Raw genomic sequence first — 13,625 nt, forward strand, 5'->3', positions numbered from 1 at the left:
ATATGGCCTAGGGTGCTTTTGCTAAACAAAAAACAAATTTTGAAAATAAAGTATCTGATTTGTCTGAAACACAAAGTTTACAGTGAGCATGTATTACCAGCTTCTGGAAAGTGATACATGATTTTTTTAATGTATAAACTGTTACAACCTGACAGCTGCTCAGCATTGGGGAGGTTTAGGGGAGCCACAGGTGAAAACTGTTAACGTATGAGAAAGTATAGAGGAGACCACTACCCAGCAGTGGCTTGAAACTGGCATGATTATAAAACGATCAGTAGATGATGAGGAAGGGTGAGAATCTAGTGCAGATATGGCCTAGGGTGCTTTTGCTAAACAAAAAACAAATTTTGAAAATAAAGTATCTGATTTGTCTGAAACACAAAGTTTACAGTGAGCATGTATTACCAGCTTCTGGAAAGTGATACATGATTTTTTAATGTAGAAACTGTTACAACCTGACAGCTGCTCAGCATTGGGGAGGTTTAGGGGAGCCATAGGCGAAAACTGTTAACGTATGAGAAAGAATAGAGGAGACCACTACCCAGCAGTGGCTTTGAAACTGGCATGATTATAAAACTGAATGAGTTACCATTTCAGACAGCAATCTATTACAAAACATCACTGGATGTTACAAATAGGTGTAAGTCATCTACAAGTCTTCATTACTGTCTTCTAGTGAGGATTTAACAAACCACAACAATAGAAAAGTGATGCTCATAAACGTGAAATGGTACAAGTGCTAAAACAAATTTCTATTGAAATTTATGTAATATTATGTAACACACAGAATCAATTACAATAGCTGATAAAAATGGTGACAATATTGAAACAAGACTATGCGTAAATTGCCACATATGGTGATAAGAAAAAGAAGTTACACCAAGTACAACTTACCGGTCCCATATATCTCGACACCAGAATGGAAGACACCGAGGCCAATAGGGGTAGTATACTCGTTAATCCAATACTGTAAAAAAATGGAGAAGTTTATAATAACTTCAGTTACATAATTAATCCAGCAGAAGAGCTGAGTAGTTTCTACCGAAACTAGATGGATACCGCTCCTCTGGCAATTAAAAAAAAAAAAAAGAGGGTGTCACTGCAGTTGTCAGTAACACCCAAACCAATCTTACAAAGCCTGAGCTGCAGGATTACATGGGTTGAGCCATCATAAATTTTTCACTAGTACCCATAACGAATACTATGTTGATCATATGGTGCATGATATTATTTGTCTGGCCCAGGACAGGGAACTCTGCAAAAAAGCACTTCAATGTGAGAATTCAATGCTTACGGATGTGCTCAATACAGCACAGTCCTTTGAAGTGTCACGGTCCGCAAATGATCAGATTGTCGTGTGGTGGTGGTGGTGGTGGTGGTGGTGGGGGGGGGGGGGGGGGTGGGGGGGAGGTATTGGGAGCTGCTCAGTCAATTCCTTTTAGGCATGCTGCAAGTGTTCAGGAGGATGAGTAAGCTGTCGGAACAGTAAAACCTCTGACTCACTGTCACTTGGGGCAGTGTTGGTTATACCACAGCAGCAACAGGAAGCATCGCAGCAACGGCGGCATACCCCCCCTCCCCCCCTTTCTGTCTGCTTCGTCCAGCACGAGTGTGCTGCATGCCTTAACGTTTGGCGGCTTGCAACAAGTGTCAAAAGAAAGGCCACATTGCATTCGTGTGTAGCTTCTCTTCAAATGTGGTCGTCACAGTAGTACCGAAGGGCATGAACTGTATCTCTACAATGACTGTTTCCCTGAGCAAATTGTTTACTGACTTGTGTGTGTGTTGGTTGGTTTGGGGAAGGAGACCAGACAGCGTGGTCATCGGTCTCATCGGATTAGGGAAGGATGGGGAAGGAAGTCGGCCGTGCCCTTTCAGAGGAACCATCCCGGCATTGGCCTGGAGTGATTTAGGGAAATCACGGAAAACCTAAATCAGGATGGCCGGACGCGGGATTGAACCTGTAACAATAACAACTGTACCTATAATAATTTTTTTCTTTATGAATTTAGATAAATTTTTCTTTCTGAATGTATGTAAAGTAATATAAGTAATGTTTTGAATTTCTTTTTCTTTTAGTGTCATGTTAAAGAAACTGTAAACAACTTTTGAAATGAATGTTATTATTTACGTTAGATTTCAAGCAATTTGATAACTAAAGGGAAATGTATGTAATGTTAAAACTATTGTAAGATGTGAAAATTGTAATTTATACACTTGGTCCATACGTAGGTAATGCATTAGGATATGTGTAGTAGAAAACCTGTGGTGAATACCCTACCTGTAGGGGAGCGGGAAAGGGTGGATGCAGGCGAGCGCGGGAAAACGCACACTGGCGCGGTTCGGCACAACGGGCTCAGTATTACAGTCGGAGTTGGGCATCGGTCAGAGGAACATGTACTGTACCGAGGAGGCTATCTAGGAAAAGTGGATTGCATTGAGCCTCGGGTGGGCCGATTCCGACGACTACTTGGCATGGCTATATTCTCAGGCACAAAATTGGAAAGATTACGACGCTAAGAAGAAGGAAAGTGCCGATGCAGTGAGAGCCTTAGCCATGCTTGTATGTGTGCTGTGCTGCCCGCTATCTCGCTGCCCGCCACCCGCCGCACCGACGTGCACAGGTCAAACCTTTGCTTCATCTTTAGAATTGTATCTGTGTGGACCAGTGTCGAAACTGTTTTAACTGTTCAATAATAACGTGACTTTTACCAGAATTGCCTTAGCCATCACTTATCCTTATCATTGACCTAGACAGGGTCCTTACCACATATTGTGCAACCCAAGTATCCTGAATTGAAAGTTTATAGTTAGTATTAAATTATCTGCAGACCTATCTGTGCTATAAAGACGTTTAAATTTAGGTATGTTAATGCAAATGTTCGTAAAGAACAACAGTGTGATTAAATTGAAAGATAAATTTTGAATTGAGCTAGCAATGTTATTTAATTAATGTGTGACAGAAATAATGACAATTAATTAATCCAGAAGCAAGACAAAAGAGTAGTTATCCACAGATTGATAATTTTGAGTGTTAATTTACCTTCAGGACTTAATAGTTTCAGTATAACGACCATAACAGTTTCAGGGCCCTCCTTCTCTTGCCCATTCTTTCACATCTTGAAGTGTACTGATTAGATTTGAACAGCAAAGTTAAGTTCTATATTTAACCTAAGTGTATTAGTGTTTTTTCCAATTTTAATAGTGACATTGTATGTGTGTTTTCAAAATTGCTAATTCTAGGGTAATCTATGCCCGATTTCAGTCTGATCAATATACAAAGTGCAGTTCGTAGTAATCATTGCTGTGTGGTGTTGTGTAATTTTAGCTCGTACAAATTAGTACAAAAGAAGAAAACCTTAGTTCAGTAGATTCTTTCTGGTTCCAAACTTTGCCATAAAACGCAACATTACTACGTATCATTATGCTTGTACATGCACCCACTTGTACAGGGAAAAACTCACTCAATGCCTAATTAGGCTGGCGACCGAATTATTAATCATTGGTAATATCTACTGTGTGTACTTCTTGTCCGTGCGAACGCGAAATTATACTTTACATTTGCTTGACGCATCACTGTAGTTACTGACTGAGTATAGGTCCGATCTTGCTTCCATTAGGTACACGCGGTCAACTTATGTACTAAATCCTTGTTTACAAGGTGAAGCCCGTGAACTTATTACAGTACAGGCTTTACAGAGTTAACGCACGTCCGACAGGGCGGTAGTGTTACAAACCGTCGTCCTCCCGTGTGTGTGTGTGTGTGTGTGTGTGTGTGTGTGTGTGTGTTTAACAAAGCACTAAAAATGAAGTGGAAACAGGAGCTTCAATGACTTTAATAAACACATAAACATACAAGGGCTTGGGCTCCCGTCACCTCACACAGGTTTCACAGAAGTTGGTTACCTGCAATAAACAGCAGATTCCGATCCTAGGTCAGTTCTCTGCTCCCATCTCTTACAAATATCTTGTTCGCCCTCTAACCTTCCTTGCTGTGGATCATTCCCATACAGCACGCCTGTTTGGGTTAGATGTATTTAACACTTTTGGTTTCTCCAATGCTATTGAGGTCAATTTAGTGTCAGGTCAAGTGACTGGACACCCTAAGTTCTGAGTTTTTGTCTCTGTTTTCCCCTTGGCTTCAATTGTGCTAACAGTTTTCAAGTGCACATTCTTCAAATTCATGATTTCCATTTATACAACGAAAATTCATCATTTTTGCTTCTTATTTCTACAACTTACTCTCATTTATATTCTTATTTCTGTCAAACTTACTTGTATTTTCAGTTTACTGACATTTAGTACTACAAAGATGTATATGTTTCAGTTTTTTTTTAATATACAGTAATTGTTGTATGATGCAGAAAGCTGAACTAATGTCACTACAGCATTTAGTAGTACCTAATCAAAATAAAAATTCGACATTTGATCCAAACATACTGTTTGTCATTTGTTACAAGTGATTTATTTATTGGGTCCCACAGACCCAGCCCGACTGTTCTTGACATTATTTTTCGCCCGACCATTCTAGGGTTTAAGTTTTCTGGTCGCATTTAACTGGTGTGGGCAAAACCAAGTTAATTGCTAGATGTTTTTACTGGCCACTTGATTCTGCTGTGATAGTTCTAGAGTCATTCAAAGGAAGCCTAGTGTCAATAGAGCGTAAATACCCAGATCATGCAATACTAGATGGAGGCGACTTTAATCTACTGAGTATAGACTGGGATGTCTATGGATTCATTGCTGGGGGCACAGACAGACAATAATGTAAAATACTTTGGAACACTTTTCTGAAAACGTGTCTTGAGCAGCTTGCTACAAATGGGCAAGTCCTTATCGACAATGTCAGTAGTATAGAAACGGGGATTAGTGGTCACGATCTCATTGAAGCAACTATGATTATGAAAGTTAATAAATCGGTCAAGAAGGCCAGGAGAACCTGCTAGGTATAGCAGGTAAGTGGTCATTAGCATCTCTCTTAGACAGTCAACTGACATCACTTAGTTCCAGAAAGATGGATGTGGAGGAATTATGGGCAAAGTTTTATCAGGTTGTAAATTGTGGTCTGGAGAGTTGTGTGCCTAGTACATGGATAAAGCATGGAAAAAAACCCACTAAGGTTTAATAACGAAATTTGGAGGATTTTGAGGAAGCAGAGGCTGTTGCAATCTCGATTCATGTAAGGCAACATACAAAAAATGACAAGTGAAGTTTAGTAGATATTCAAGTGCCTGTGAAAAGATCTATGCACGAAATATACAACAACTACCACTATCACACTTTAGCAAAAGATCTGGCAGAGAACCCGAGGAAGCTCCGGTCTTATGTAAAATGGCTAAGTGGGTCTAAGGCTTCCATTCATTTCCTTGTTGACCATTCTGGTGTGGCAGTTGAAGATAGCAAAACGAATGCTGAAGGTTTAAATTCTGTGTTTAAGAAATCGTTCACGTACACACATACCATCATTTGACCATCGGACAGGCTCCCGTATGGATGACATAGTAATAAGCATCCCTGGCACAGAGAAGAAACAGAAAGACCTGAAAGTAAATAAATCACCAGGTCCGGACAGAATCCCAGGTTGATTTTACAAGGAGTATTCTTTGGCACCGGCTCCTTACCCAGCTAGCTTTTGTCATGAATCTCTCACCCAGCACAAAGTCTGAAGTGATTGGAGAAAGGTGCAGGCAACGTTATTACACAAGACGGGTAAGAGAACAGACTGGTAAAATTACAGGCCAACATCCCTAACTTCTGTTTGTTGCAGAATCCTTGAACATATTCTCAGTCCGAATATAATAAACTTTCTCGAGACTGAGAAACTTATGTTTACGAATTGGCATGGTTTTAGAAAGCATCGATCTTGTGAAAATCAGCTTGCCCTTCTTTTGCATGATATACTGAGAACTATTGATGAAGGGAAGCAGGCAGACTGCATATTTCTACATTTCTGAAAAGCATTTGACACAGTGCCCCACTGCACACTGTTAACAACAGTACAAGCACAAGTTCACAGATATGTCAGTGGCCCAAAGAATTCTTAAATAATAGAACAGAGTACGTTGTCCTCGATGGCAAGTGTTCATCAGAGACAAGGGTATCGTCAGGAGTGCCCCAAGGAATTGTGATAGAACCACTGTTATTCTCTACATACATAAATGATTTCGCGGACAGGGTGAGCCGCAATGTGCAGATTTTTGCTGATGATACCAAGGTGTATGGTAAGGTGTCAAAGTTGAGTGACTGTAGATAGATACAAGACAACCATTTCCAGATGGTGTGATGAATGGCAGCTAACCCTAAATGTCGAAAAATGTAAGTTAATGCGGATTAGTAGGAAGATCAAGCCTATAACATTCGGATACAGTATTACTAGTGTCCTGCTTGTCACAGTCAAGTGGTTTAAATATCTGGGTGTAACATTGCAAAGTGATATGGAATGGAATGAGCATTTAAGAACTGTGGCAGGAAAGGTGAATGGTAGCCTTCAGTTTATTGGGAGAATTTTAGGAAAGAGTGGCTTACCTGTAAAGGAGGCCACATACAGGATGCTGGTGAAACATATTCTAGAGTACTGCTCCCGTGTTTGGGATCTGTACCAGGTTGGACAGAAGGAAGACATCGAAACAGTTCAGAGGCGTGTTGTTAGATTTGTTACAGGTAGGTTCAAACAACATGTAAGTTTTACACAGATGCTATGGGAACTCAAATGGTAATCCCTGGAGAGAAGATGATGTTCTTTTTGAGAAACACTTTGAGAAAATTTAGAGAACTGGCATTTGAAGCTGACTGCCGAACGATTCTACTGCCGTCAACATACATTGCATGTACGGGCCACGAAGATAAGATACGAGAAATTAGGGCTCACAGAGGCATATAGACTGTTGTTTTTGCCTCACTCTATTTGTGAATGGAACAGCACACACTGTACAGTGGTTTACAGAGTATCTATGTAGATGTAGTTAATAAAAAAGGATGTAATTCAAGTAAAAAGTGGAGTCTACAGTGGAAAAAAAAGAAACTACCGACCCCACCTTGTCTCAAAGGTAGATCTCCTGTGCCTCGTCTCCCAGTAGCCTACCATCCCACTTACATTCACTGCCAAGCCACAAATGGGCACCTCCCTCATGACTCAGAACCACCCGGGAGTGGAGTAATTGAATCATATTCTCTGCTAGTATTTGACCTCTCAATATGACCTGAAATGAGGAATATCCTCCCCACCCACTCGACAGTGCTATTCCACTGTTCCACTGGCCACCCAACCTAAGCAATATATTTGTGTGTCCCTATTCAACCCCTGCACCCAACTCCTTGCCTTATACCCTGCAACAGAGCACATGACAAGAGAGCACACGACAACACCTGCCCCACACATCCTCCTATTACCACCTACTCCAGTCTTACCATTGGCATCTCCTACCCCAAAAAAAAGCAAGCACTAACAGTTAAAGCTTCCAAGTGACCTATTGACTTAGCTGCAACAACTATGCCACATTCTACGTGGGCTTGACAACAAGCTGTCTATCCACATAAATGACCAGTGTTTCCAGACCATCCAGACTTAGCATGTCACCTGACAGGTTTCTTCGCAATTAGCTTTCTTTTACCTATGTCTGTCTGCACCTGCCATTTTTAGAGATGTCCATTCATCTTCAACTGAGCTAACTACTAAGCTACTGACAAATGCAGTATCTATAGCCTCAGAGAAATGCAAACCATCTCCTCATTTCTCAAGATAGGCTAGCTGCTTGACAATGTGAATTCTTCCCACCAACACTTTATTTTCTAAACTGCACAGGTCTGACTCTCCCCGCAACATATTCTTTGTTCCTGTAACCTCCACTTTCAACCTTCACTGGTCCCTGCCCCCCCCCCCCCCCCCTCCACTTGCCTATCTCCTTCCCTGCATGCACTCCAGTACTGCATACACCTTCTGTCTTGGCAAAGCACAATGGATAGTCCTTATCCCTTTCTCTACTTCTCCCCACACCAGTATAGCCTCCCTATGCAACACCCAGCAGCCCTACCCTGACCCCACCATGTCATCTGCCCTGCACGATCCCGCAGGCTACACTAGCATCTTTCACTACCCCTACCTTCCTATCCCACTCTCTCCCTGTCCCACGCATCTTCTGTGCCCCTAATATGCATTCAAACAAAGCATGCTAATCACATCTATCAGATGCTGTTGCAGTTGGGTCTTAGTGCTGGAGCATAGGGGGAAACTGGTTTGTGAATTGTGCTTGACGAATGTGTCAGTTTCCTACATCTGATGAAGTACTTAGTCTGATAGCAAATAGGTCTTTCTTTTGCACTGTGCCTGTCTGCTAATCACCACCACCTCCGTGTGGCGAGTAGCAATCTATCCTTTCCACATTGTTATATAACTGAATACATAAAAAAAAATCAGGCAAGCTTTTAGAGCCTGTGGTTCCTTCTTCAAGCAGAAGGGTTGAAGGGGAAGTTAGATGGTTGAAGGTAAAGGACTGGAGAGATCTAGGAAAAGGCGTGGATTTTGGGAAAGTCACCCAGAACTGCAGATGAGGGGAGACTTACCGGACGGAATAAGAAGGGAAAAGACTGATTGTTGGGGACTGCACCGGACAAGATTTGAAAACCTGAGAGCTTAAAGAAGGAAGACAGGGTAATATGCAAGACAGAGATCATTTCTAAAACACTGTGTATGAGTTAATAAGTGTGAAAAGCTAAGTGCATTGCACGTAACATAGGTGAGAGGGTGGTGACGAAAAATAGCCAGGTAAGAAAATGAGAGCTATAGAAAACTAAAACAGAGTGAAGAAAGTAGTAGTTGCTATGAAGAGATGCCAAGGCAAAAGAAATTAACATAAATTAAAGCCAGGTGGGTGGTGAGAACCAAGGACGTTTTGTAGTGGTAGTTCCCACCTGCAGAGTTCTGAGAGACTGGTGTCTGTGGGAAGAATCCAGATGGCACATGTGGTGAAACAGGCATCAAGGTCACAGCTGTCATGTTGTAAAGCATGCTCTGCAACTGTGTTGCCAGTATACACCCTCTTCCTATGCCCAGTCATCCTAACTGATAATTTGGTGGTAGTCAGCCAATGCAAAAGGCTGAACAGTGATTACATAACAGCAGGTATATGACGTGTCATTTCACATGTGGCTCTCCCTTTGATAGTATACTTTTTGCCAGTTACAGGGCTGGTGTTAAGTGGTGGTAGGAGGTTGAAGAGGGCAAGTCTTGCAGCAGGGACGGTCATAGGGGTAGGAGCTACAGGGTAGGGAGACGGGTGCAGAAGGGGCATAGGGTCCGACAAGAATATTGTGGACTTTGGGAGGGCGACGAAAAACTATTCTAGGTGTGGTGAGAAAAATCTCGACAGGCTAGATCTCATTTCAGCGCCAGTACCAGGATTGGATGTGGTGGCCTGGAAAATCTGCTTTTGAACTAGGCTGACCTGAAAAGAGATCAGTTTTGTATGAGATACTGCCCACCACACCTAGAATAGTTGCCCTCCCAATCTCCACAATATTCTTGTCAGACTCTACGTCCCTTCTGCACCAGTCTCCCTATCCTATGGGTCCTACGCCTGTGATAACCCCCACTGCAAAATTTGCCCTATGCACCCTCCTACCACCACCTACACCAGCTCTGTAACAGGCAGAACATATACTGTCAAAGCAAGAAACATCTTCGAAATGACACGTCATATGCCAGCTGTTACGTAAACAATGTTCGGGCTTTTACATTGGCATAACTACCACCAAATTATCAGTTAGGGTGGATGGGCATAGGCAGAGGGTGTATACTGGTAACACACAATATCTTGTTGCAGAGCATGCTCTACAACATGACAATCATGACATCAGTGTCTGTTTCACCACACATGCCATCTGGCTTTTTCCTCCCATACACCAGTTACTCAGAACGCCACAGGTGGGAACTAGCACTACAACATGTCCTTGGGTCTTGCCATGCACCTGGCCTTAATTTATGGTAATTTCTTCCGTCTCAGCATTTCTTCACAGTAACTAACGGTTTCTTTACTCCATTTTAGTTTTCTACAGCTTTCACTTTCTTAACTGTCTATTTTTTGGCATCCTCCTTCCACCTCTGTTATGTATAATGCACTTAGATTTTCACTCTTATTAACTCATACATGATGTTTTCGCAATAATCTCTGTCTTGTATATTATATTGTCTTCCATCTTTAAGCTCTCAGGTTTTCAAATCTTGCCCGATGCAGTCCCCAACAATCAGTTTCTCCTTCTCATCCCATACCTTAAGCCTCCGCAGACCTGCGGTTCTGAGTAAATTTTCCAAAATCTACCCCTTTTCCTAGACCTCTCCAGTCCTTTTTCTTCACCCCTCTTTGTTCCCCTTCAATCCTTCTGCCTCAATAGAGAGCCACTGGCTCCAAAAGCTTGCCTAATTATAACCGTTTATGTGAAAGTTCTGCCGATGTTTGGTTAGCAGATTTTTTATCTTTCCATTTTGTTGTTATTCCACCAGGATTTTCCACTGAATAAATTATCGCTTTTGATGACATGTTCAGTGAAACTGTTTCTGATAAACTACTGTTACAATGGGATTTCATTAAGTTTTTAGTTATTCAGGACTTTTTTATTTTTTTTTTCCAAAGTGTCACTGTCACATGAATGCATGTCTTAACTAATGTTGATATAGTACAATTTGACACACAGTGACATGCTAAGCACTGGTAAATGCATTATGATAAAGAAAACAGATAATTGAAGCATTATGAACAAAATAAATTTACTCTTAATTTACAAACAATGGAAAATCAAGGATGGAATGTTAACAATAATGGATCCTTCCCACCAACACCAGCTTTTCTGAATCGCGGAGGTGAGAACTTTCCCTGCAACACACCCTACGTTCCCTAACCCTCCTGACCTTCGTTAGTCACTGTCCTCACTCATCCAGACCCCTCCCTGTTCACCTTCCAGCACTACACTGCCGTCATTTCACCGCCACACCCAGTCTTTTAATTTCTTTTATTTCTCTCCTTTCCGCTACTCATCCCCTCCCCCCTCCGCACCTTCTCTCCTGCACTCCATCTAAACTGTAACACTTGACTGTCCGCCACTCCCACCATACTATCCCTCCCCATCCCTGTCCCAGCCTCCTCCTTACCCCTACCCAGTCGCCACTCCCATCATGCACTAGTGCTGCTGTTTGCAGTGTGGTCTCATCTCTATGAGACTGAAGGTACATGTGCAAGTTGTGTTTATGTGTGTGTGTGTGTGTGTGTGTGTGTGTGTGTGTGTGTGTACTGCTGACAAAGGCCTTAATGGCCGAAAGCTTTAACTGTGTGAATTTTTTTATTGTGCCTATTGCAACTCAGCATCTCCGCTATACGGTGAGTAGCAACTTTACTACTCTTAATTTACTGTTGACAGTGATGACATATGTTGCTATGTAGGATTCAGATAACAGTCAAATCTCAGTTTTCAGATCATTAAATGCTAAAAGTGTGGATTTGTACTATGATGTGCAAAATACTGCTGGGTAAATTTTTGAGTGCCTGTACACAATAATTCAAAAAATCTAATTAAAAGTTAATCAAACCCTTAGAGAAAGAAATGGAACATATCTCTTGCTAAATATAAAAAGACAAGTAAGAGTGATGTTTTATTCAAAACCTTATTCAAGAGATGTCAGTGCTTTACAAAATATATTTTTTTGAAAAAACAAAAAGGAATGGAAAGAAAGAAAGAAAGAAAGAAAGAAAGAAAACAAATATATAGCTCCTGTAACACACAGGCCAAGCATGTACTCTGCAAATTCAGATGTACACAGTGAGCTTCCATAAAATTAATGAATTACTAACAACAATGACTGCTACTAATGTTCAGTGAACATAAAACATAAATGCATGTTCACTGCACTCTTGAAATAGGGTTGGTGGGTATCTGCAAGAATATATACACTACTGGCCATTAAAATTGCTACACCATGAAGATGACGTGCTACAGATGCGAAATTTAACTGGCAGGAAGAAGATGCTGTGATATGCAAATGATTAGCTTTTCAGAGCATTCACACAAGGTTGGTGCCGATGGCGACACCTACAATGTGCTGACATGAGGAAAGTTTCCAACCGATTTCTCATACACAAACAGCAGATGACCGGCGTTGCCTGGTGAAACGTTGTTGTGATGCCTCGTGTAAGGAGGAGAAATGAATACCATCACGTTTTGGACTTTGATAAAGGTCGGATTGTAGCCTATCGCGATTGCGGTTTATCGTATCGCGACATTGCTGCTTGCGTTGCTTGAGATCCAATGACAGTTAGCAGAATATGGAATCGGTAGGTTCAGGAGGGTAATACAGAACATCGTGCTGGATCCCAATGGCCTCGTATCACTAGCAGTCGAGATGACAGGCATCTTATCCGCATCGCTGTAATGGATCGTGCAGCCACGTCTCGATTCCTGAGTCAACAGATGGGGCCGTTTACAAAGCAACAACCATCTGCACGAACAGATCGACGACGTTTGCAGCAGCATGGACTATCCCCAGATTGGAGACCGTGGCTGCGGTTACCCTTGACGCTGCATCACAGACAGGAGCGCCTGCGATGGTGTACTCGACGACGAACCTGGGTCCATGAATGCCAAAAGTCATTTTTTCGGATGAACCCAGGTTCTGTTTACAGCATCACGATGGTCGCATCCGTGTTTGGCGACATCGCGGTGAACGCACATTGGAAGCGTGTATTCATCATCACCATACTGGCGTATCACCCGGCTTGATGGTATGGGTTGCGATTGGTTACACGTCTCTGTCACCTCTTGTTCGCATTGACAGCACTTTGAACAGTGTACATTACATTTCAGATGGGTTACGATCCGTGGCTCTACCCTTCATTCGATCCCTGCGAAACCCTACATTTCAGCAGGATAATGCAAGACCGCATGTTGCAGGTCCTGAACGGGCCTTTCTGGATACAGAAAATGTTCGACTGCTGCCCTGGACAGCACATTCTCCAGATCTCTCACCAACTGAAAACGTCTGGTCGATGGTGGCCGAGCAACTGGCTCGTCACAATACGCCAGTCACTACTCTTGATGAACTGTGGTATCGTGTTGAAGCGGCATGGGCAGCTGTACCTGTACACGCCATCTAAGCTATGTTTGACTCAATGCCCAGGCGTATCAAGGCCAGAGGTGGTTGTTCTGGGTACTGATGTCTCAGGATCTATGCACCCAAATTGCGTGAAAATGTAATCACATCAGTTCTAGTAGAAAAAATTTGTTCAATGAATACCTGATTATCATCTGCATTTCTTCTTGGTGTAGCAATTTTAATGGCCAGAAGTGTACAAGAGTCTTCACATCATGAATTGTCCACATGAAGATTTCATCATGTGGACACTACATTGTCTGATATAGGAATAGATGGCTGGACAAGAAAGAACACTTGATAGGTTCAATTATAGCAAGCCAGAACAAAAGTAATCAATAAACTGAGGTGACAAAAGTCACAGGATGCCTCCTAACCCATGTTGGGCATCATTTTATTTGGGCAGTGCTGAATCTCAACATAGCATACTCAACAAGTTGTTGGAAGTCCCCTGAAGAATTTCTGAGCCATGCTGCCTCTACAGCTGACCATA

The 13,625-nt window shown here is 42.1% G+C and overlaps 1 protein-coding gene across 2 annotated transcripts in view; it reads right to left on the reverse strand.

Moving 5' to 3' along the window:
* Positions 1-13,625, reverse strand: part of LOC126162036 (deubiquitinase DESI2) — a 121,206-nt gene that overhangs the window by 24,065 nt on the left and 83,516 nt on the right. For both annotated transcript variants that reach the window (XM_049918264.1, XM_049918263.1), the window contains exon 3: positions 895-967. In XM_049918264.1, coding sequence (XP_049774221.1) covers positions 895-967 — 73 coding nt within the window. The remainder of the gene's footprint in view (positions 1-894; positions 968-13,625) is intronic.

Source organism: Schistocerca cancellata, chromosome 2, assembly GCF_023864275.1.
Source record: "Schistocerca cancellata isolate TAMUIC-IGC-003103 chromosome 2, iqSchCanc2.1, whole genome shotgun sequence".
In the NCBI taxonomy this organism is placed as follows: Eukaryota; Metazoa; Arthropoda; class Insecta; order Orthoptera; family Acrididae; genus Schistocerca; species Schistocerca cancellata.